Below are 21,115 nucleotides of genomic sequence, written 5' to 3'. Positions count from 1 at the left end.
TCACCTGCATAACCCACAACAAAATAATGATAAATACTAACAACAAATCAAAGAGTAAGTATAACACAAGGGCAAAAACTAATCACAAAAAACTAAACTTATGGCAGAATGGCTCTGGTGTGTACATCTTTGATTGGAATCAGCTTGAATAATAACAAACACAAAGGAAGAGGGTGTCGTGTCTCGTAGTGTGCCGTCTATCTCCTGTGTTTCTCTGTTGTGTAGCTCTGAATCGCAGTGTGTCGTGCATCTCCCTCTTCCTTTGTGTTCGTTATTATTCAAGCTGATTCCACCCGAATAAATTTCTTGGTTTAAGGGGACATGCTCCTCGAAACAACTTTTTTCTTTATTAATGAAGTTAGGAGGCTGAAATTTTCGCAGCTTGTACAGATTGAGCTCCTCTTGTCATGTATATGCAATCAGATTTCAAATATCTGCTCCGGTTGAAATTTTACGCAGCATGACGTGCAGAAAAATGGCTTTTTTGTGCACACTATTGTCTATAAAAAAGTTTTCCTGAAACTTTTAAAATAGCCTAGGTGGTTCAGAGTGCCGAAATCTACCTGAAAAAGCCGTATATTCATTTTCCTCACCACGAAAAAACGATGACTGGTAGTGTGCCTTTTCTTGTTCTGCATATTTTTGTTTTATGACTGTCAGAAATATTGAAGGACACAAATGGCATAATTAACAAGATTTCGGCACTCTACGTGCTATAATGAACATATGTGCAAAATTTCATCGTGATACGAACTTTAAGTGGGAAAATAAGTGTGCACAAACTCAGAAAACGGACAAAAACAACAAACAGAAAAACGCAACTGAAAGTTTATTTCCTTGGCAGATTCAGAAATTCTTGCTCAAACAACATGAAACTTGGTGGGGATATAGTCTGAAATGCCCACATTGAGGTAATAAAACTAGAACGCTCCTGCTGCATAAGTTGCACCCTCACGGTTCTTGCGGCTGTAGTCCTCGGTACGGGACCGTTTCACCAGGCTGCAGTGATGGGACCTAGACTCAGCAGTCAGCTTGGCAGACATCTGCCTGATCCTCCGCTGGTCACTTGCACTGCTTAGTCTGACCAGTTCTTCTGAAGGAAAGATTCCTTATAGGTGAACTTGCTCAAAGCTAGTGTGGCCCTTGTTGAACCACAACACTGCGAGAGCGGTGGCCGTCTCCACTACAGTGAACTGCAGGTTGTACGATACCGTCCTCTGCCAGATGCGCAGTGCTGCTTCCGTTTCCATGGCATGGGATGAGCAGTCGACATTTTTTTCACAAACAGGGGCATGAAAGGCTTGCCACATTTCTCTTGCTCATCAAGCTTTTGGTGGCGGCTGCAACCTCCTTGACAGTAGTTAGACAGCACCTCAAAATCTAGGCAAAGACCAGTGTCTAGAGAAATGACAGTACAGTAAAACCTCGTTACAAGAGACACTCAAGGGAACCGAAAAACGTGTCTCTTGCAACCAAGGTCTCTTGTATGCAATGTTGCTAACATGGCGAACATAGGAAAACCAACCAAACCACCTTCATTCAAATGTCTCTTATAACCAAGTGTCTCTTGTAACAGTGTCTCTTGTAACGAGGTTTTACTGTACCAACACTGTTGTAGCTCTTGCGTCTTTGCTTCTGCCAAGTATTATCAAACATCACACTGACGTCAGTCTGACCAGTTTACAACGCAGTTACTTGCCTTGCTTCAGCAAGGTTGTCAGAGAAGACTTTTGTGGCCGCAACATGAACTTTCTTGGCAATGTTGTGGAACGTCTTTTGGTGCAGTGGTTTCGGTAGACCAAGAATGGCACAAAACCTGGACAGATGATCGTGTCCGATGCCAACCGCGTGTGCAGCGAGTACTGGTTTCACAATGAAGGCGAAACTATCACGGGGACTTCCAGTGCAGAGTTGAAGGTTCTGGCCTCCGCGGCCGATGGCGGCAGCGCAATGCGACGAGTAGACAGAATAAACCAGTGGCCACTCCTGCAGGGCACTTCACGTTTTTGCAATTGATTTCCAGTACCGATGCGAGGCCCTTCCGCTTGTCTGCGACCTCAACTACGACGAGTCCGTACTTCCCGCACATCGCGCACATGGCGCCGCTCACAAGGTCACTCAGACGGTCGACTTCGCAGATAACTGTGCTTGAACCGCTCCTGTTGCCGGCTGTCTCCCCGGCTTGGAAGGCTGCAACTTCTCCGATGCACGTACAGAGCTGATAGCGTCGCTGATAAAACCAGCCTCGCCTGGTTGAGCCGCGCTCGCAACGCTTGAAGGCGCGTCAACGTTAGGCCTCACCGTGCCGGCGTTGGCCGTAATTGTTGCAATGCTGCGCCGCTTGCACTTTCCCTTGTATGGGTGTGAAGTCCAGGACTTGCGGCGATTAAAGTCATGCTTCTCCTCACCGTTCATGATTAACAACACACGATAAGGAAATAGAAAAGATAGCGCGAAGTAGCAAACGGAACGACGGAGGCGATGGCGGCTGACAAGTGGCGAGAGCCAATGGCGGTCCTGATTTTGCGTCACGTGATTTAAATACCCAGTTGGAGCTCTCAAAGCAAGCGGGAAGAATTTTTTAAATTATTTTTTACGCGGAGATACAAAGCTGGCGAGTGGTTTGTTTGAGAGAAGAAGGCTTTGACTACCTCTCTCAAGTGACTGAAATGGCCGCCAGCCACGCTTCCGTGCAGCAAAAACTCTCAAAGATGGCCGAAATTCGGCTTGATTGCGTGATTTCTAGGCTCACCGCGAGTCATTCAGACGCGATTTTCACCAAGTTCTCGTTCGTATTTCGCTTTCATCTTTTTTTTTTTTTTTTTCCATGAAAGAAGGACAGTCAAAGATGATAAAATCCAACTGTGCGCGAATTAACGAGGACGTGAACACACTGAAGACACCACAAGCGCATGTGGTGTCTTCAGTGTGTTCACGTCCTCGTTAATTTGCGCACAGTTGGATTTTTAAGATGCGTCAATACCAACTTGCCCAACTTTCGACTCTTTTACAAAGATGATAATGCAAGTTAAAAAAAAAAAAAACATATTTCGAAAAAATGGCGATTTTTCGACCCGCATGTCCACTTAAGAAAATTCAGGATGGTTAGGAGCTTTTCAAATTCCTTCACACGAGGTAGTCAAGACACAGGCATTTCTATTTGTAAGTGGCCTTTGCCCCCCTTCTCCACCATCACCATCAACGGCCTCTCTCCGAATGACCTCCAACCCCTCCTGCACACCCCCTGGCTCGTCGCAATGCATTTGGAGGTTGCGTAGAGGCAGTGGAGGGCCTGTGGTCAAGGGGAGGGGGGCAAATGCCCACCCCATGGGCCTTTGAAATCAAAGTACTGCCAAGACTATGGTGCGTGTCATTCCCCCCACGAGAGGTGAGAGTGGAGGAGGAAAACCCACCTGGTACCAGCGGACGCTGAGCTCGCTGTCGGGGTTCCTGAAGAAGCCGCCCACGTCGGCACCACAGAAGGAGATGCCCGTCACACTGAGCGACAGGAGCATGGGCACCGTGATGCGCAGGTGCTTCCAGTCAGCATCGTTGTCACCCGTCCACACGGCTCCTGCACAGGCAAGAACACCCAAGTCAGAGAGGCACAGGGTTCAAACATGCCCCAACAAAGAAAGCACTGACAAAATCCCATCGTGCACAGGATACCGTATAATGCGGAATATAGGTAGAGATTTTTTACAGAAAAATTTGTCGAAAAGTCACCCCTCGACCTATATTGCAGTCACTGGCAGTTGTCATCTGGCGACCGGGCAGCCCATCAAGCCCATCCAAACCCCAAAGGCACCATCGCCACCACCATCAATCGGACGCGACGCCATCTTTGTTTTGTTGCTTCTCTCGCTGTCGGCGAATGTGTGCGTGCTATTTTCTTCTTGCTCAAAATGAGTTTAAGCACTTGGTGCCAGTTTACAGCAGCATTTAAAAGAAAAGTTGGGGGTTTTCCAAGGCCAATGATGTGCCCGTCTTGCGCCAGTTCGGTATCACCAAAAGAAGTTTATGGTACTGGGGTTAGCCGAAGGGGCAGCTCTCGGTATGCAACGCTCGGAAGGCCTCGTTTCATGGGCGCTGCTCTGTGCACTTGTGCTGCTGTACAAAGGGGCAAATTTTGTCTGCTAGCGTCGTGCGATGTCTCTACGAATGGATACCCAAAGACGTTTGCTGACCGCCTGCACAGACTTGCTGTCGCTCCTGTCTGCACACGAGTGTCCCATGCTTTGCGCTCGCTTCACGGCGACATCGTCTTGCGAGTGTTTAAGAAGTGCTGCATAAGCAATTCCCTGGACTGCACCGAGGACGACCTGCTGTGTGGGCGACAGCGAGCCAGAAGCAGTCGTCCGACGGTACTTCAGACAGTTTTAAATGAGTAATCTGAGACGAAACAAGTTATAGTCTCAATAAAACAATGGTTGGTACCTAATTATTTTTTTTTTGCATTTTTTGGCTACAAGGTAAGAGGGTCGACCTATATTCCGCCTCGACCTATATTCCGCATTATACGGTAATTATCGCGTACTTCTGTGCTCCCTTTTTTTTTTTTCGTTCTAAAGCGAAGATTTCAGTCTCTCACTGATGTGAGTGGTCAACCCAAAACGCACTGCAGGAAAGCAAACTTCCTCTGAATATGATGACGATCATGGGTGAAGTGAAGCAAAATTTAAACGGTTCCTGTGGTTGCACTTAAGCCTGGGTCCCTCCGTTATGAAGCGAAGGTCAATACAATTGTGCCATTCTGGCACAGTCTAAGCAGCTTCGATTTGTAGAGGGGTGTACAGATGTGCAAAAATTAGACAAAAAATGCACTGCTCCGTCTCACGACGACAGTAGTGGAACGCTAGGGAAAGCCATGGAATGCCCGTATCAGTAAAGCCCCAGACAGTACAATCGCATTGCAGTAAACCATCCCAATTAAGAAATACCTCATGTGTACGGTAAGGTGGTGCGATGTGGGTCTGCTCACTTCTGGGTTGGTTCATTTGCTGTTTGACTTGATTTTGGAAAGATTCGTGTTCCCCCATAATTGCCATTTCAACAGAGGGGTAGTTGATTTATAAAAAGGCAGCCTCAAATCCTCCACAACTTTTTCCAAATCAACTGGCTGGATCAAGGCAAACGTGGGTTTTCCATTGTTCTGTAGCAAAGGTTCTGTAGCTTAGAAACGCCCTTGCATGCTAGACCTCTCTTACCTCCCGGTGTTTCATCACATGACACCGAACCATTAAAGGCATATTGGCCCAATAGATGAGTCGCTACTTCCTGCTTTTTGCAATCTCTTCTTTTCTGGTGAGACAGGCAAAAATAAAAGCAAACATCCAGTATTGTTAACTAAAAGTGATTACTTTGCACTTTACAACTGAACGTAGCAAAGGAGTCCCCAGGCTTTGATCAGCACTGCATTCGGGGAGCCCCCCCCCCCGTACCAAAATACTGTATACTGTTAAAAATCCCCATGACAAAAAATATTCAGCCATTCAGACATTCATGTTGTCCAGATTGAAGCAGACAACACATTTCAGAGGCCAAGGAAAGGCACAACTACTTATACATTGGTTCTTTGCACCCAGTGAAGATCTGGCCTGAATATCAAGAAGTGCAAAAGCACACATCTGTCCTCAGTAACTGTTTTTCCCCATATAATAAATTAGATTTTTTTTTCGTTGAATAATCGTATAATCACATTTATTTCCCTCATATGATCCGCTTGAAAGAGCCCCACCTGCTACTGGTCTATGAAATGTTACCATATACGCCAGCCTCTGGGTAATAGTCAGCAAAACATGCCTTACTTACCGTAACGCTGAGAGCCGATGAAGAACGATCGCGACAGGATGAAAGGCCTGAGCTGGTTGCCAGAACGCAACAGGTGACCCATGTAAGTCGACATGGGCTGGAAAAGAAAAGTGAGAATGGAAATCTTGAAAGATAAACTCAGTTATTCCTTCCTTTTTTTTACCACTGAACCTATTAGAGCAATCCAGTGCATGTTTCCTACGCTTGGCTTATTTAGCGTCAGGCTTAACATGCATGCTTTAAAAACACCCCATTGCGTGCCACGCAGTTTCCATTCCGAAACTGCCACCACTTAGAGCTTAATTAAGGCCCCCACCCCACTCTGTGAAACAAGTGCCACAGTTTCACACTGTGCATGTGTTCTCACACGTTTGCTCGTTTCCACATTTCTCCCTCTCATGTGTTTATATGACTGCCCTGACACCCGCTCCCATTTTTAAACCCCACCACACAACCAAGCAAGACAGAAGAAAAGATACTCACCAGGAACATGCCGTACATGTTGTGGATGTCGCGGTGCTCCCATCCGCCCGTGTGCATGCAGTCCTTGTGCATGGTGACCTCGGGCCCGTTGAACACCGAGGGCTCGTTCATGTCGTTCCACGTGTACAGGTGCTCCGTCGACCCCTTGTACTGGTCCAGCATGAACTTGCTCGCCCACCACTGGCGCACCTGCGGGGGGCGGCAAAGAGCTTACGCGCTTCAAGTCCGAGGAATTACACTCGACACCGTGTGGCTGCATCAGCAGTAGGCTACACGGCAAGCTATCAACCTCTCGCAAAGTGCGAGATGGGTACAACAGCTATCTGCACCACTGCGGCAACCCATGCCAACACTGCATCAGAAATAACGTTCCTGGCCGAAGGCGGAAACCTGTACTGCTCGCAAAAACACTGCTCCACACTTGCCTTTTGATGGCCCCGCAGGGTCACAAACGTCTAGCCTTGAATTATGCTCTCCAAACTTGCCGTACCCCAGAAACGCTGCAACAGTGCATATTGAATGGGGCCACAGTTACCAGATAACACCTTGTTCAATGTGGAGGAACTAGCTTCTGGTAACTCAGCTCTACTCAAATTTTTTATCACAAGGAATGCAAGATACATTATCTAACTTTTAAATCTCTCACTACAGTAACATTATGTGGGCTGCAGAGACGTAATATGGGGAAACACTAAAACCACACTTATCAGTGTTAACTATGCATTAGCATTCATATGATGCGATCAAATGGAACTAGAGGCATTACTATAATCGCCTAGTCATGTTTCTGGGCGGTGGCCTTATATCGGCAGCGGCCATCAATCACACAAGCAAGATTTCGCGACGTCAGAGATGTTGCCTGAAGGTGGCCGGGGGTCCCCACAGGTTCACCTGTGTCTCCTAGAATTTCTATTGTTTGAAGTTTGTGATCAAACTGGATACGAACTAAGGAACCTTTTTAACGAGCCAAACTTGTACTTTGTCTTTATGGCCCTTTTAAACAGGGCAAGCTCTGCAAGCACCGGGAATTCAGCAGTGCCCCTGCCGCAACCAAGAGCTTCTCTGCCTGCTGATGATCCCAACACACACGTGCGCACGCACCTCCGGGTTGACGAAGTCCAGGTAAGAGGACGAGCCCGGCCAGCACCAGCCCTCGAAGTCCCCGCCGTCCTTGTTCTTGACGTAGTAGCCGCGGTCGGTGGCCTCCGAGTGGATGTGGTAGCCGGACTCCCGCTTGATGTGCGGGTCGATGATGGTGATCATGCGGCGGCCCTTGGCTGTCAGGTTGCGGATCATCTGCTCGGGCTGCGAGAACTGGGGGAAAAGGAAGGGTACGCGCAGAAGAGCATAAAAGACGTCACCGGATACCCTTCAGCACTGTGGAAGAGGTTTTGAGATGCGACAGCTACCAATACGACACATTTGCAGAGCCCCAAGTGATAAGGCACTCTGTAAAGAAGTGTAAAGTGTAAAAAGAGAGTAAAAATGCCAAGCAGGATCAAATAGGTGTAAAATTTAAAGAGTAAAAGGAGAGCGACATGAGTGCCAGAGTTAAATGGGTGTCAGACAGAATGAAGAGTCAACGGAAGTGTCATTTAGAGTAAAAAGAGTAAGAGCCTCAAACAAAGTCTATTCCACACCTTCCTCTCACCGGTGGCAGTGGTGTCAGAGTTAAATGGGTGTCAGACAGAATAAAGAGTCAACGAAAGTGTCAGAGTAAAAAAGAGTAAGAGCCTTAAACAAGTCTATTCCACGCCTTCCTCTCACTGGTGGCACCGGTGTGGTGCCAGTGATCGAGCGATACTGCTTCCCACTATATCTCCCCTGTCAAGTCAGAACAAAATTCATAAAGTTTGGAACTGGAACGATAACATGGTGGTCGCCATAGTATTTTGTAATATGAACATTTAGAAAAAAAAAACGAGAGCGCTTCTCATGCGCCAATGCACAATAGGCATGCTGCTACACTGATGGCAAAAGCCATGCTTGACTTTTTTTCTCAGGGTGCGCACAGGTCCTTGAAAACCTTGAATACCCTTGAATTCCAGAAGTCTGTTTTCAAGGCCCTTGAAAACCTTGAATTTTTTACAAGTCCTTGAAAAGTCTTGAATTTCTTGAATTCTAGATTTAATTTAGTAATTGTCATCAAGAAAACGGACTTTGTTGCTGAACTTTTGTTCTTGTTTAATCATTCTGAACCGCAGTCAAGAAAACACCGGTTTTTATACCTCTGTAGCCGATTCTGTTAGGCAGCTGGCAACACTGAAGACAACGAGCCGTTTCCATCCCCATCGCTATCGCATCGCTACCTCGCCATCACTCGCTGAGTCATACGGCCGCGTCCGTGCGCTAGTATTCGTCTAATCGTGATTTCAGCGCTTTTTGAACGTGGCTTCTTCGGTTCAGTGAAAGTGATGTGTTGATATGCGAGACAATGCCCGGGAAAAGCAAGTTTCAGACTACGTGGCTCCACCATGACGACTACAAGCAGTGGATTGCACCGGACACAACAAGTCCGCATCGGGCTAAGTGCAAGCTTTGCTGCAAAACCTTTGATGTGACTGCCATGGGTGAATCGGCTTTGAAAAGCCACATGAAAAGTGCCAAGCATATTGCTGCAGTGAATATAACGCAAGGTCGCGTGTTGGACAGCCATCTCACTGCTGTCGCGAGAGAGACAGGGCAGTCCGCTACCACGGCTCCGTTGCCGTCACCAAGCCTAAACGACGCTTGCAAAACGCACGAGCTTGTTACTGACGCTGAAATTATTTGGACTCTGAAAGTCGTCACATCCCACATGTCGTACCGGATGTCATCGCAAGCAGGGGAGTTATTTCAGCGCATGTTCCCGGACAGTGAAGTGGCAAAGGCGTTTTCGTGTGGTGAAAAGAAATGCGCCTATGTGACATGTCATGGTCTGGGGCCTTTCTTTCTCTCAGCTTTGCAGCGAGAGATAGAACAGTGTGAAGTTTTTGTGGTACTTTTCGATGAGTCGGCAAATGACTGTCTCCAAAGCAAGCAAATGGATGTGCACGTGAGGTGTTGGGACTCCGCTCAGAAAGTGACGACGAGGTATTATACCTCCGTTTTTCTGGGGCATTCTACAGCTGATGACATCCAGGAGAAGTTGCTGAGTGCCCTTGAGCCATTGCCCCTTGCAAAAGTTCTTCAGATATCTATGGATGGTCCAAATGTTAATCTGAAGTTCTTTAGGCACATCCAAGTGCACTTGCAACAAAATTACCAGGTTCAATGTGTGGACTTAGGCACTTGCGGGCTTCACACAGTGCACAACGCTTACAGGGCAGGAGTTTCAGCAACTAAATGGGGACTTGATTGCCTGTTGTCTAGTCTGAATGCACTTTTTGAAGATGTCCCAGCACGGAGAGAGGACTTTTCTGCAGTCACCGGCCAGCACACTTTTCCTCTCAAGTTTGTCGCCCACCAGTGGTTAGAGAATGTCCCTGTAATTGAGCGAGCGTTGTTGGTGTGGTCTGACATCAACAAGTACATTGAGGCTGCTAGAAAAAAAGCTGTCAACCTGCCTAAATGTGCCTCGTTTAACAACTTGTTGGAGTTCAGCTGTGATGCTTTGCTCCCAGCAAAGTTGAGTTTTGCATTGTGTGTGGCAAATGCACTGAAGCCTTTTTTGGTAGAGTACCAGACAGACAAAGCAATGGCCTTTTTCCTCGCAAGGGATTTAGAGACTGTTCTAAGGAAGCTGTTCACAAAGTTTCTGAAATGTTCAGTCCTGTCTGCCAAAGGAATCGTGGGCCTGCTGAAGGTCGACCTTGAGAATGCTGAGAACCATATTCCACTAGAAAAGGTGGATATAGGCTACAAGGCAGAGCAAATCATCAAGAATTCTCATGCAAGCGCAAAGGATGTGTTTCAGTTCCGGATGGAATGTAAACAGTTCTTGATCTATGCCACAAAGAAGGTTCTAGAGAGAAGCCCCCTGAAGTTTGCATTTGTTAGGGGCCTTTCTTCACTGGACCCAAGACAGATGTGTACAAAGCCAGACGAATGCCTTCCTCTTTTCAGAAAAGTGTTGGATACCCTCATCACTGTGGGTAGAATGGCTGACCACGTTCGAGACACAGTGTTGGCTGAGTACACGGAGCTCCTGCATGAGCAAAAACATAAACTTAGACAATTTGACAAGGGCACTGATAGGCTGGATGAATTCTATGCTGACCTCTTGAAGTTCAATTCAACCTACTCGGAGTTGTGGAGCATTGTGAAACTTCTGCTTGTCCTCAGTCACGGCCAAGCAACAGTTGAACGTGGCTTCAGTGTGAACCGGCAGGTGTGCGTAGAGAACTTGAAGGAGCTTTCATACGTGTCGCAACGGGTTGTGTGTGATGCGGTTGAGAAGGCAGGTGGTGTCCTACAAATTCCAATCACTAAGGAACTGAGGATTGCTGTGTCGGCAGCTAGGCAGAGGTACGGAGCATACCTGGAAGCCCAGAAAAAGCAGGACCTTGATGCTTCAAAGCAGAGGAAAAAGCACTGCATAGAGGAAGAGCTTGACGCAATGAAAAGAAAGAAACAAAAACTGGAAGCCACAATTGATGACCTCGTGGCTTCTGCAGATGCCTATGCGGAAAAAGCAGAGGCAGAAAATGATGTGACACACATTGTCAAGTCAAATAGCCTCAGGAAGACGGCAAAGGACAAGACAGCTGAGCTTCACTCGATCAAGGTCCAAATTCAGCAAAAGCGACTGGAGCTCCCCTGAAGAGGGTGGCTAGGAGGAGCTGCTTAATTTTTTTTTGCTTTGTGCAGTTAATGCTATTTGGGGCAATAGAACAATTTTCTATTGTGTGTGACATGAACAAATCTGCATTGTGATATATGATAAACCTATTCTTATTTTTTTCTGTTCAGTGCAAGCAAATTTGCATTGTGAGATTTTTTTCTTTGTGCAATAAATATGTCGGGCCTTTTGAAAGCCTTGTCTGCAGATCTTTGATGTAAAAAAATCAAAATAACCTCGCGCAGAGGGCCTTGAAAAATCCTCCCACAGGGGCTTGAAAGTCCTTGAAAACCCTTGAATTTTTCTCTTCGAAACCTGTACGAACCCTGTTTTCTGGTTGATAATTTTCTTTTTCTTTCTTTAAAGTGAGTGGCACATAAACATGCTTTTGCAGCAGCGTTGCTCAAAACGACAGCGGGCTAGACGCCTCCACATCTAAAAAAACTGACCATTCGCTAGTTAAGCTCATCAACCAAACTTTTACACATGGTTTTATGCTTTCTTGGTTTATCTAGGGTGTCATCAGAGGTGCTGCCTACAGTTACAGTACATGGACTGTTATGGCAGGGAACACCATCTTTCAGAACTCAGCAAAACGTGCACCTTAATCCTACAGAACCTTCACCTCCCTCAGTTCGTTTTTTTTAACACTGGCTGTGCCATCTTTTTTACACCCTTGCAAAAAACAGTATGCCTTGAAAGGGGCAAAATAACTCTATTTCATTTACTAAAGGTAATACAGATAAATAACACTAGTTTTCCGCCTTTCCCTAACAGTGCTCCATAACGAAATAAAGCTTTGCATAGGCTACTAACTACAAGCTATTCCCAATTCACTAGTTTATTCCATGTCACGACATTACAGGTATGCTCTAAAAAAGCCCAAAGGAGTTATTTTGAATGGCTCCGTTCAATTTGTAGCCTATAAAAGATAGGAAAAAATATTACAGAGCGGGCGTAGAACTTCCCAAGAATGTGAAAGCGAAAGCCTAATAGGACCCTCCGTCGACCTGCAGTGAAACTTCTGGCAGAGGTTTGCAGCCACTCCCGTCAACTTGGGCAGCTCAGAATGAAGCTCGTTCTGCTCGCTAGCCATTGCCAGGAGCATCCTGTTCGCTCACGACAACACCTTCACCTCTCAAGCTCGTACTGCATGTTTGGCAGAGGGCTAGCTTCCTTTGACGCTGCTGCTTCCCATTCCCAGCATGCACTTTGTCGGCCTTTCTCAAAATCTTTTTTCGACGCAGCTGTTTCCCTCTATCAATGCGCCCTTCAATTTTCTGTGTAATTCAACTTTCCGTACCTCAGGTTCCATACACCTAAGGCTTTCACCTTTAAGAACTTTACTCTAGAAGACCATGCCATTTCCTTGTCATTCCAGCTCTATCACACACCAAACTGAAAAAGAATTTGCACTTCCATAAAAAAGAAAAAAAAGAAAGAAAGAAAAGAAGTCCCACCTTGAAGGGGTCCCACGTGAAGTACTTCTTTCCATCAGTGTGCTCGATGTCAAGCCAGAGCGCGTCGTAGGGGAGGTTGTGCTCGTCAAAGCCCGCATCGACACTTCGCACGTCGTCCTGGTCATTGTAGTTCCACCGGCTCTGGTGGTATGCCACCGAGAAGAGCTGCACACCGAGCGAACCACAGAAACCGCGATAAACAAACCTCATTGAACTTATGAGCGACTATAAATGGGGAGGTCCGTCTCTCTTGTTACAAACGTTTTAACAGCACAGAGGTCAAAGACAGGCAATTTGTGTAAACCCTTCGTTGTGATTGAGAATTCATCTTACCACCTCTCCACACAACCATGACCACCTCTATACATGCCTAAAAAGAGTCCTAAAAAGGGGCATGTCCTAAATTAGTGCATGTCCTAATGAAATTCTTCTCCCTGCTCTTAGTGGCAAATGAATTGCTTTGTATGTATGAGACTTCACAATCTGGTTGAAACTATGCACAAAGCTTTTTGTGCTGAAAAAAGGAAAACAGCCAATGTGTAAGAATAAATAGGCACACCTGTTTGCAACTCTTAACGAGAGCTGCAAAGCTATCAAGCACTAGGTTAGAAAACTGGAACACCCCCCTCACACAGTGAACAATAGACCAACAGATGCAGAGACAGTTACCCATACCACCATGAAATTTTTCACCTTGGGTAGTGTGAATGCTCTTTCAGCGCAAGTGCAAAACGAGAGTAAAAAGAGAGTAAAAGTGCCAAGCAGGATCAAATAGGTGTCAAATAAATGAGTAAGAGTAAAAGGAGAAAGAAATGAGTGTCAGACAGAATAAAGTGCCAACAGAAGTGTCATATAAAGTAAAAAAAGAGTAAGAGCATCCAACAAAGTCTACTCTACGCCTTCCTCTCACCGGTGGCAGCGGTGTGGTGCCAGTGATCGAGCGATACTGCTTCATGACGTCCTTTGGCCCCGGTCCCAGCATGAAGAAGACGTCGATGAGGCCATTCTCCGAGAACCAGTGGGTCTCCCGATGATTCGGGGGTGGGCTGCGCTTCACGAACTCCACCATGGAGGACAGCACTCCCTGCGACAAGGCACAAACCAGGCATGCTTGCAGCACATGTACTTGAGAGTCTTGAAAGGACGGGCACAGAACACAGCGGCCAAGCAAGAAGCACGTGTTAGCAGTGGCAGCAGGCATGCATGTGTTCGCTTGTGGGGGAGAGAGAAAAAAATCTAATCGTGCACAAACCCTTGCACCATTTTTCTTGTGAGGGAAATACTTGCTGTGGTTGAATGCAGGTAAACCAAAATTGTCAAGTGATAGCGCGGTTTTTTTTTGTGCAGTAGATGCGCACACAAATTGCACCACACGGCAATACACAGACTCTGATCGACACAGTCAATGCTGTACACACGCACGTGCAGTGAACTTGGATAGATCCAGCGCCTCCTTGTATTATTTTCTGATGGCACGTGCCCCTACGTGCGATTACCTGCTTTCACTACGCAAGCGCATGAGGTGCTGGCTTGACCTTGGCCGAGTTCGAAGGTCATATTGATGCTACGGGCTGTTTTTGTGAGACGCCACGAGAGCCTAGTCATACGGTAAAGAATTTACAAAGGGATCCTGAAATATGTTTTGAATGTGGCGAAGTATAAGGATTGTTAGGCTACATGGTCAGTGTATCCTTGGTTAACGAATGCGTCAGGTGTAACTTCTTTGTGCACAGCAGAAAACTCACTGTTTTGCAGTAAAATTCTAAGCCCTTTTCCTTAATTCTGTATTTCAAAAGTCTGCCATGCAGTCACACATTGCTGTGTTCACACGTTATAGAGCAAAGTTTCTTGCTACTAGACAACTTTTTCGTGCCTTTCTGGTGCAGTGGGGGGGGGGCGGGGTGAAAGAGAAGTAGCTGTTTGCTCAGCTCAGTGCACTATGCACTTCCACAAAGTTGCACCCGCTCTCTCCTTTCCCGTCTCTACACTACTGTAGTCCTAAGCCATGACATTAGTCAATAATTGTACCACTCAGCCCCAGCACGCTTGCAAATGCAGGACCCATCACCACAGTAACACAGATAGCAGCCAGCAACAGTGTCTTGTGCAAGTTCAGAATTGTACATATTTGAATCCGAATATCTGCTGATAAGCCAAAAGACACAACACTAAAGCCCCATAATCGACATAACAAGCACGACTGAGATTGCAAGCGCAAATGCGACTACAGCGTTTGGACCTCAATATGTTTCAGCGACGAATGCCCACAAAAAGCATATTGCGACATGTCTGGATCGACCTTTGACCTATTTTCTGCTCACGGCATAATAACTACATGAAGGATGTGGTTTCGTTTATTTTGTTTACTGAGCTTGTGCCTTGTGCAAGGTGTAAGCACTGCAACCGTGTTACAAGCGAGAACAAGGAAACAGACAAATCCAGGAGTGTTTTACCGTGTCAGGGTCACCTTCCTGCAAGAGATAACAATGGCTATTCTCAGATTATGGTCTTCATAGCCACCAAAACATATGCGTTTGTCGTCTCAAGATGCCGCAGTTTTAAAGAAACCTAATGACCGCCCAGGATCTTAGGTGTGCTAACTGAGACTTACGTGTGCTGGTGCAACAACCTAGGTCTCGGCGGAATTATTAGGCATTTTTGCGCTCTCAATCTTACTTGGCGCAAAGCCAAGACAAGGGCGACCAGTCGACTCCTTTTATAGTCAAGCAGTGGCTTTTTTGGACCACCTTAATTAAGAGAAATGGTGCAAGAGAAGCAAGTTTTACTTTATTCCCATTAACAACACAACAAATGCACTTACAACGCCCTTAATTAAGGGGCCATGAAGACAAAATACAACCTTGTTTAATTTAAAAAAAACTAACTTTTGCTAAACACTCGACTTCGTTCAAGCCCCAAAAAGCCTACACGATATCAGACACAATGCAATAAAGGGAAAGACTCCTGCTACACTTGCGTCTGAATGTCATTCGAATGCCATTCGAAGCCCGTCGTGCTCCACTACAATTTCGATGACATTTGAAAGCTTTAACAACCTCGCCCCCCCCCGCCGTACTGCGTGGCGCTGCTGCTGTCGAGTTCTGTTTTTACACAATAATGCAACAATCAAATTTAACAGCAGCCTTTGACATTAAAATGATATCAAATTATAAACAACGCAAGCTTTGACATGGTTTTTGCTTAATTCTCAATCGCAATCGAAGATTTTTGTGCTGTTTTGTGCTGTCTGACCACACTGGTCTGTCGCTTGCTCTCACTGGTGATGAAAGTAGGGAATTATTACATCTTGATGTCATGATTTAAGGGGGCAGTTGGGTCTTTGGGGCCGAAAAACGGTCAAAAAAAGCGTTTTCTCAAAAATGGCATTTTTGGCCTCCACGGCCATTTTTCTATCAGTCTGTAAATTTCCTCATCAAAAGACACCATATTTTGTAGTTATTATATTATAATAGTATTTTAAAGTGCACTCTACAGCTCAGTTAGTGCAGAATGCGATGGTGAAACGGCACTTTTCTTGCAATGCAAAGCTAGCATTTCATCCTCAGATATCTTGGCACCCAGAGCAGGTTCAACTGTAATTCTTTTTGCTTCTGATGCCGAAATGTGCGGAGAATACAATGTTGGAAACAAATTTTTCAAATGGAGGCTTTGGAAAATTATTATTGTGTTCAATTGGCACCACCTGCGAGCCATTTCTGGCAGAGCGCGGGAGAAGCAAAGTTCCCTGTGCTGTATAACGACCAAAAATAGCTGAATCAAAAAAGTTCTTCCTATGTTGTATTCTTTAGTCATTTGTCTGCCTAGCCACATGGTAATTGCCATTCTGTATGGAGTGGTTATTTTGTAACTGTGACCCAAAATAATGGCAATTAATCATTAATTAACTCAAAATATAACCAACTTACAAAAAATCTAATGGCAGATTTGAAATCAGCTAAAAAAACTCTATATAACGGTGCAGTTTCATGAAAATTGGTTGGTAAATAAAAAAAATTGCTCTAAGACCAGTCTGTCCCCTTAAGTGAACGAGAAGTAAACAAAGTCCCACAATTAAGAATATTTCGTTTGCTTTAAGTACTCCAGTAATGTATTTGTTTATGCTGACTTGGAACGCTGTGCGCGAGAGTGCTAGAAATGGCATTTGACATCCCAAATGTCTCCCTCGGTGCTCATTTGACTCGAATGTCATTTGAGCCGAATGGCATTTCAAAACCCAGAGGAGCAGCACAACTTTGCATTTGAGTCAAATGACATTCGGACGCTAGTGTAGCAGGGGTATCAAAACGTGTGTCAACTGCATGTCAGCACTGAAGTGATACTATCAAACAAAACTACACGCGCCACTACAGTTGCCCAACCATGTTTTGGCAGAGTCTATGTAGGCAGTTGCCAATCACACAAATAGATCCCTGTGATTCATAAGAAAAGAAGGTGGCAGGTGATCCGTCACAGCTTCACCTGTTTTCCTTAATAGCTCGCTTAGTTGTTGGAAGTTTGAGTTCCGATTGGTGTCATTGTTATTGGGACACAACATCTTTTCAAATAAACAAAACTTTCATTTCGTCTTCATGGCCCCTCTAATGCGAAACCTTCAATGTTCCTGGAACTCGTCGGCAAATGTCCACATCATGACCCAGATGTCAGTCAGGTTTCATACGCTGCGTAACCCTGTGGCATGCGGAGGGAAGTTCGCACTGACCTGCTTGGAGTTGGGCTCAATGTCCACCCACGTTTCAGCCGCATTCAGCCACAGCAATCCAACCGTCCTGGACTCGCTACGGGAACCCAACCACACACGCATGCAAATTAACCACCAAACAAGCGTTTACTCTTACTTTTTTTTAACCCTCCTGAACTTGTGCAGTGCACAACTGTCAGCCTTGAAAACTTTACACAAACTCTAACCAGACCCGAACACTACTTTTACACTAAAAATGGTACTGGGTTCCCTCTGATGATCGTTGGTTCTCGTGTAATTTCGGCTTTTGATGCCATTCCTGCACGTGAACGCCTTTACCAAAAGAACTCCTATTTTCCCACACCCAAGGATGCTCTTTTTCAATTCCTTTGAAGTTACATTTCACAGACGACTATATGATGATACCACGTAATAATGGTTCAACATATTTAAAAACACGGAACTTAGGATGTATGTGTTCCTTAGAGGGCCCAATGGATGCAAGCGTGCAAGGCATGCATAAATTCCCCTACAGCACACGTACACACAACTAAGAACAAATAGTAAAACTTTTGTTGTAACTCAGTGTAGGACCTTTACTCAAAAAGCACACCAGATAGGCAAAAAAAAAAAAAAGTGGGAACAAAGCCATTTTAACACGGAAAACTAATAAACCGACTAACGACGATATTGAAAAGTAACAAATGTCACTGTTATTGCCAATCGTTGCTTAACTGGGCTTTGTTTGAAAATTAAGAGACTCCAAAGCCTTAACTGCAACTACTATAAGAAGTAACAAGTCAGGGTACAGATATCAGTGTTTTAAAAGAGAAAAAAAAAAAAAAGCCTTTTAGTTTAGTTTCTTTCACACCATGGTTCTCAGTGAACTGCACTTTACAAAACGCATCTGCATTCATTGCATAATGAAGAATTCAACTATGTTTCCTAGAAATTAGAATGAAAAGGACATAGAGCTCAGGGCATGTACACAATGCCCAGTGTCTTTCCAGTATGCCTCCTAACTTTGCATCTTTCCAATTAAGGGTGGTTATTGTCCAATTAAGGGTGGTTATTGTGACTAAATTACTCTGTGCAATAACACGACATGGTGGCATTGAAATAAACAACTTATAGTACAAATACAAGAATGACGCATTATGAAGGTGACAACTGCATCTAGCACATTGGTACGGCCAGAACTGGGGTAAATACAACCGAAATAGTACAATAATTATGTTAACAATACAGGTAACAGTGAAATAAAACGCCGCCTGGTGTACTATTGTGACGGGTACCTTTTATATACACATCTACTCGTGAACACAGCAGCCGCGCTATTTTAATGTTGTTGATCTACCTTAATCTACTAATCACTGCTATCAATCATTATTCCATCTCAATCAATTTTAATTCACCTTGCCCCAATGCTACTAGTTGTTACTATCAATCACTAGGCAATCCTTAACCAACTTTCACTATCATTAATCACCTTCTATACACAGCTGGCATGCTGTGGTTCGCTTCTGGCCTCCCGCAGGTTCTTGCACAGTTTGTGTCAACACCAGGGTCACCCAAAACCACCTCTTAATGAGACATACAAGGACTTTGTCTTACAAGAAGAAGACAACGCCCACACGTACCTGTGAGCCAGCATGTAGGGGATGCTGCCATAGAGGGCCATTGGACTGTCCACCTCGTACTCGAACACATCCAGGTTGTACAGTCGGTAGGGGTCCGTTGAACCGCTGCAGGAGAACCACGCAACACAAACAGCTAAGGGCAATTTATCAAAAAACTACCTAATTCAAATCATAATTTTAAAATTACAACAATAAAGAGACGTCCAGGCATGTTGCATCGGACTGTTGTAAATGAATTTGAACGCAGGGGTAATCGTTCTTTGGAAAACATTGCCCAAAAAAGCACAACCTATATACACATCATCAGAGAAAAAAAGTTGAATCAAATTGATGGCTATTTGCTAAAGAAGGTCGTAAGACCCTGACGAATGTGGGGAAAAGTAAAAGAAGCTTTAGACGGTACAATAATAAAAGTTATCAGAAACACATTCGTGCTCATTTTTGTCGTGCTGAAGACAATCTTAGCACTTGTCGCAGAATTACTAGCACATTCCGGGTTAAGTCAATGACTGATCAAACAGCTGCATAGGGGCCATTCTCAAACAAAGAAAAGAAAAAACAAATGCGGCTAAGCAAGGAAGCAGACGTTTTGCGCGAGAAAATAGCGAAAGTGGGGCTCACACTGTGGACCGTAGGGCAAAGGAGTCTGCGTGCTCGGGGACTCCGTAGACATGGTCAAAGCCCTCGAACGTGAAGTCCATTCCAACAGACATCGGACCTGCGGGCAACCAAATAACGTGCTTTTTTGTGAGACAGGGCCCAAAACCGATCAGCTGAAGCGAGTAAGCGTAACACAACTAAATCGCAGGCTTTTTGTCTTATCATCGTGGGTGATAAGACAAAGAGCACGTTAATTCCAACATTTTTCGTTTTTTTTTAAATGAAGATCCTCATACAGCCCAGTTTTAATCCAGGATCCGTTTGTACAGTCCGGGGTCATTTAATTAAGGCTACCCTCCTTTAAAATCCTCCGCATCCCCGCATGGGCAGCTAACAAACAACAGATAGGAACTGCACCCCACATGCTGGGAAAGGTAGCTTGCTTGCACCCAATTCCTCCCTCTGCTTGCACACACGACCTCTACAAGGGTCATTCTCACGCTGTATGCATTCAACTACTTTCCAAAGAAAAAGTCAGCTGCCAATTTCAAATTAACCGGACCAGGTCAGCTGCTAATAATTTCTTTTCTTTTCAGAATGGCTTTTGTTCAGTTTCGCTTCAACATTATCCCCACCAAACGGGGAAAAAAAAAGGAGATCTTAGCAGGTACTGGCCCGCCAAAATGAATCGAAGACAAGAAGAAGGTACCGTGCTTCTTGGAATCCTTGTGTCCCTTGAAGGTCTCCTCCCAGGCACCATCCAAGTCACCCTCATCGTGTGGCTTTTCCTCCGCCTGCCACCATGCCACCACACAAAAGAGAAAAGAGGGAGAGGGTGGGGGAGAGAGTAGTTGAAAACATACACTGAGGTTCGAAAAGAGCATAAGTGGTACCATTAGACACATTCATACTGATGCAGTAGAGTAAATTATTGTATTTTCTGCGAAAATCCCTGAAAGAAATTGCAGTATGTCTAAATATTCATAAATAATTACTAACAGGGCTTGTCACGCAGTCGAACAGAAAGAATAAGCAGTATGGCGCCCAAGCAGGACCATACAACATGCACTTGAGACGACAAGCAAAATGCCGCAGCCACCCTTGTAGGCTTGGCTTGGCTAGCTTTCGCACAGTGAAGCAAACACGCATATGAAAGCAGTTAAAGCAAAAGCAGCAGGGTTGGAAAATTGGCATGCTTGCGACAAGAGGCGAAAGAAAGCAGTTCAGAAACAGGCAGGATGCCCCTTTTTAGGGGCAAACTCAACTTTGGCCACTAGCCAAACATGGTTCCAGCTTCTAGCGCTTTCTTCTCTGTAAGCCGGCACCAACAAGTTTCACAGTGCCAAGCGCACCAGGGGATTGAACCACCCACTACGACTTCTTAATGCTCGGCAGGTAGCATTTGGCCGCATTCGTATGCTCGGCACAAACTTCCAATGGCGAACTAATCAGGGTAAATTTAAGTACTAAAATAAATATACAGTACACAGACGTCCTCAAATTTAAAATGCCGACACACCACAGCTAGACCTTCGCAAATTTTCAACCATGGCTCTACTGCGGTATATGGCTGCAGGTTAGAGTAATAAAACTAAACTCCCCTGGAAAAGTAAACTCACAAATGTTAAAAATGAAGGCATTTTTTTTTAATTCGCTCTTGTCT

General features: G+C 45.2%; 2 protein-coding genes across 9 annotated transcripts in view; one reads left to right on the top strand and one right to left on the bottom strand.

Moving 5' to 3' along the window:
* The window catches only part of LOC144137671 (neutral alpha-glucosidase AB-like), a 54,909-nt gene that overhangs the window by 11,689 nt on the left and 22,105 nt on the right, over nt 1–21,115 (bottom strand). For 7 of the 8 annotated variants that reach the window (XM_077669597.1, XM_077669598.1, XM_077669600.1 and 4 more), the window contains 11 exons: nt 20,162–20,246; nt 19,474–19,570; nt 18,853–18,957; nt 17,234–17,309; nt 14,967–14,984; nt 13,424–13,597; nt 12,514–12,678; nt 7,396–7,608; nt 6,295–6,483; nt 5,812–5,908; nt 3,414–3,574 (listed from right to left, as the gene is read on the bottom strand). In XM_077669597.1, coding sequence (XP_077525723.1) covers nt 3,414–3,574; nt 5,812–5,908; nt 6,295–6,483; nt 7,396–7,608; nt 12,514–12,678; nt 13,424–13,597; nt 14,967–14,984; nt 17,234–17,309; nt 18,853–18,957; nt 19,474–19,570; nt 20,162–20,246 — 1,380 coding nt within the window. The remainder of the gene's footprint in view (nt 1–3,413; nt 3,575–5,811; nt 5,909–6,294; nt 6,484–7,395; nt 7,609–12,513; nt 12,679–13,423; nt 13,598–14,966; nt 14,985–17,233; nt 17,310–18,852; nt 18,958–19,473; nt 19,571–20,161; nt 20,247–21,115) is intronic. The other variant, XM_077669599.1, reaches the window with a different exon arrangement.
* Nucleotides 8,293–11,375, top strand: LOC144137672 (uncharacterized). The gene has a single exon (XM_077669606.1). It carries the CDS (start codon nt 8,729–8,731, stop codon nt 11,033–11,035), a length of 2,307 nt encoding a protein of 768 aa, XP_077525732.1. The 5' UTR covers nt 8,293–8,728; the 3' UTR covers nt 11,036–11,375.

The sequence above is a fragment of the Haemaphysalis longicornis genome, unplaced genomic scaffold (assembly GCF_048455015.1).
Source record: "Haemaphysalis longicornis isolate Haplotype H1 unplaced genomic scaffold, Haemaphysalis longicornis Haplotype H1 scaffold_430, whole genome shotgun sequence".
NCBI classification, from domain to species: domain Eukaryota; kingdom Metazoa; phylum Arthropoda; class Arachnida; order Ixodida; family Ixodidae; genus Haemaphysalis; species Haemaphysalis longicornis.
The sequence above is the reverse complement of the archived record's forward strand: the minus strand, read 5'-3'. Positions and strand labels throughout refer to the sequence as shown.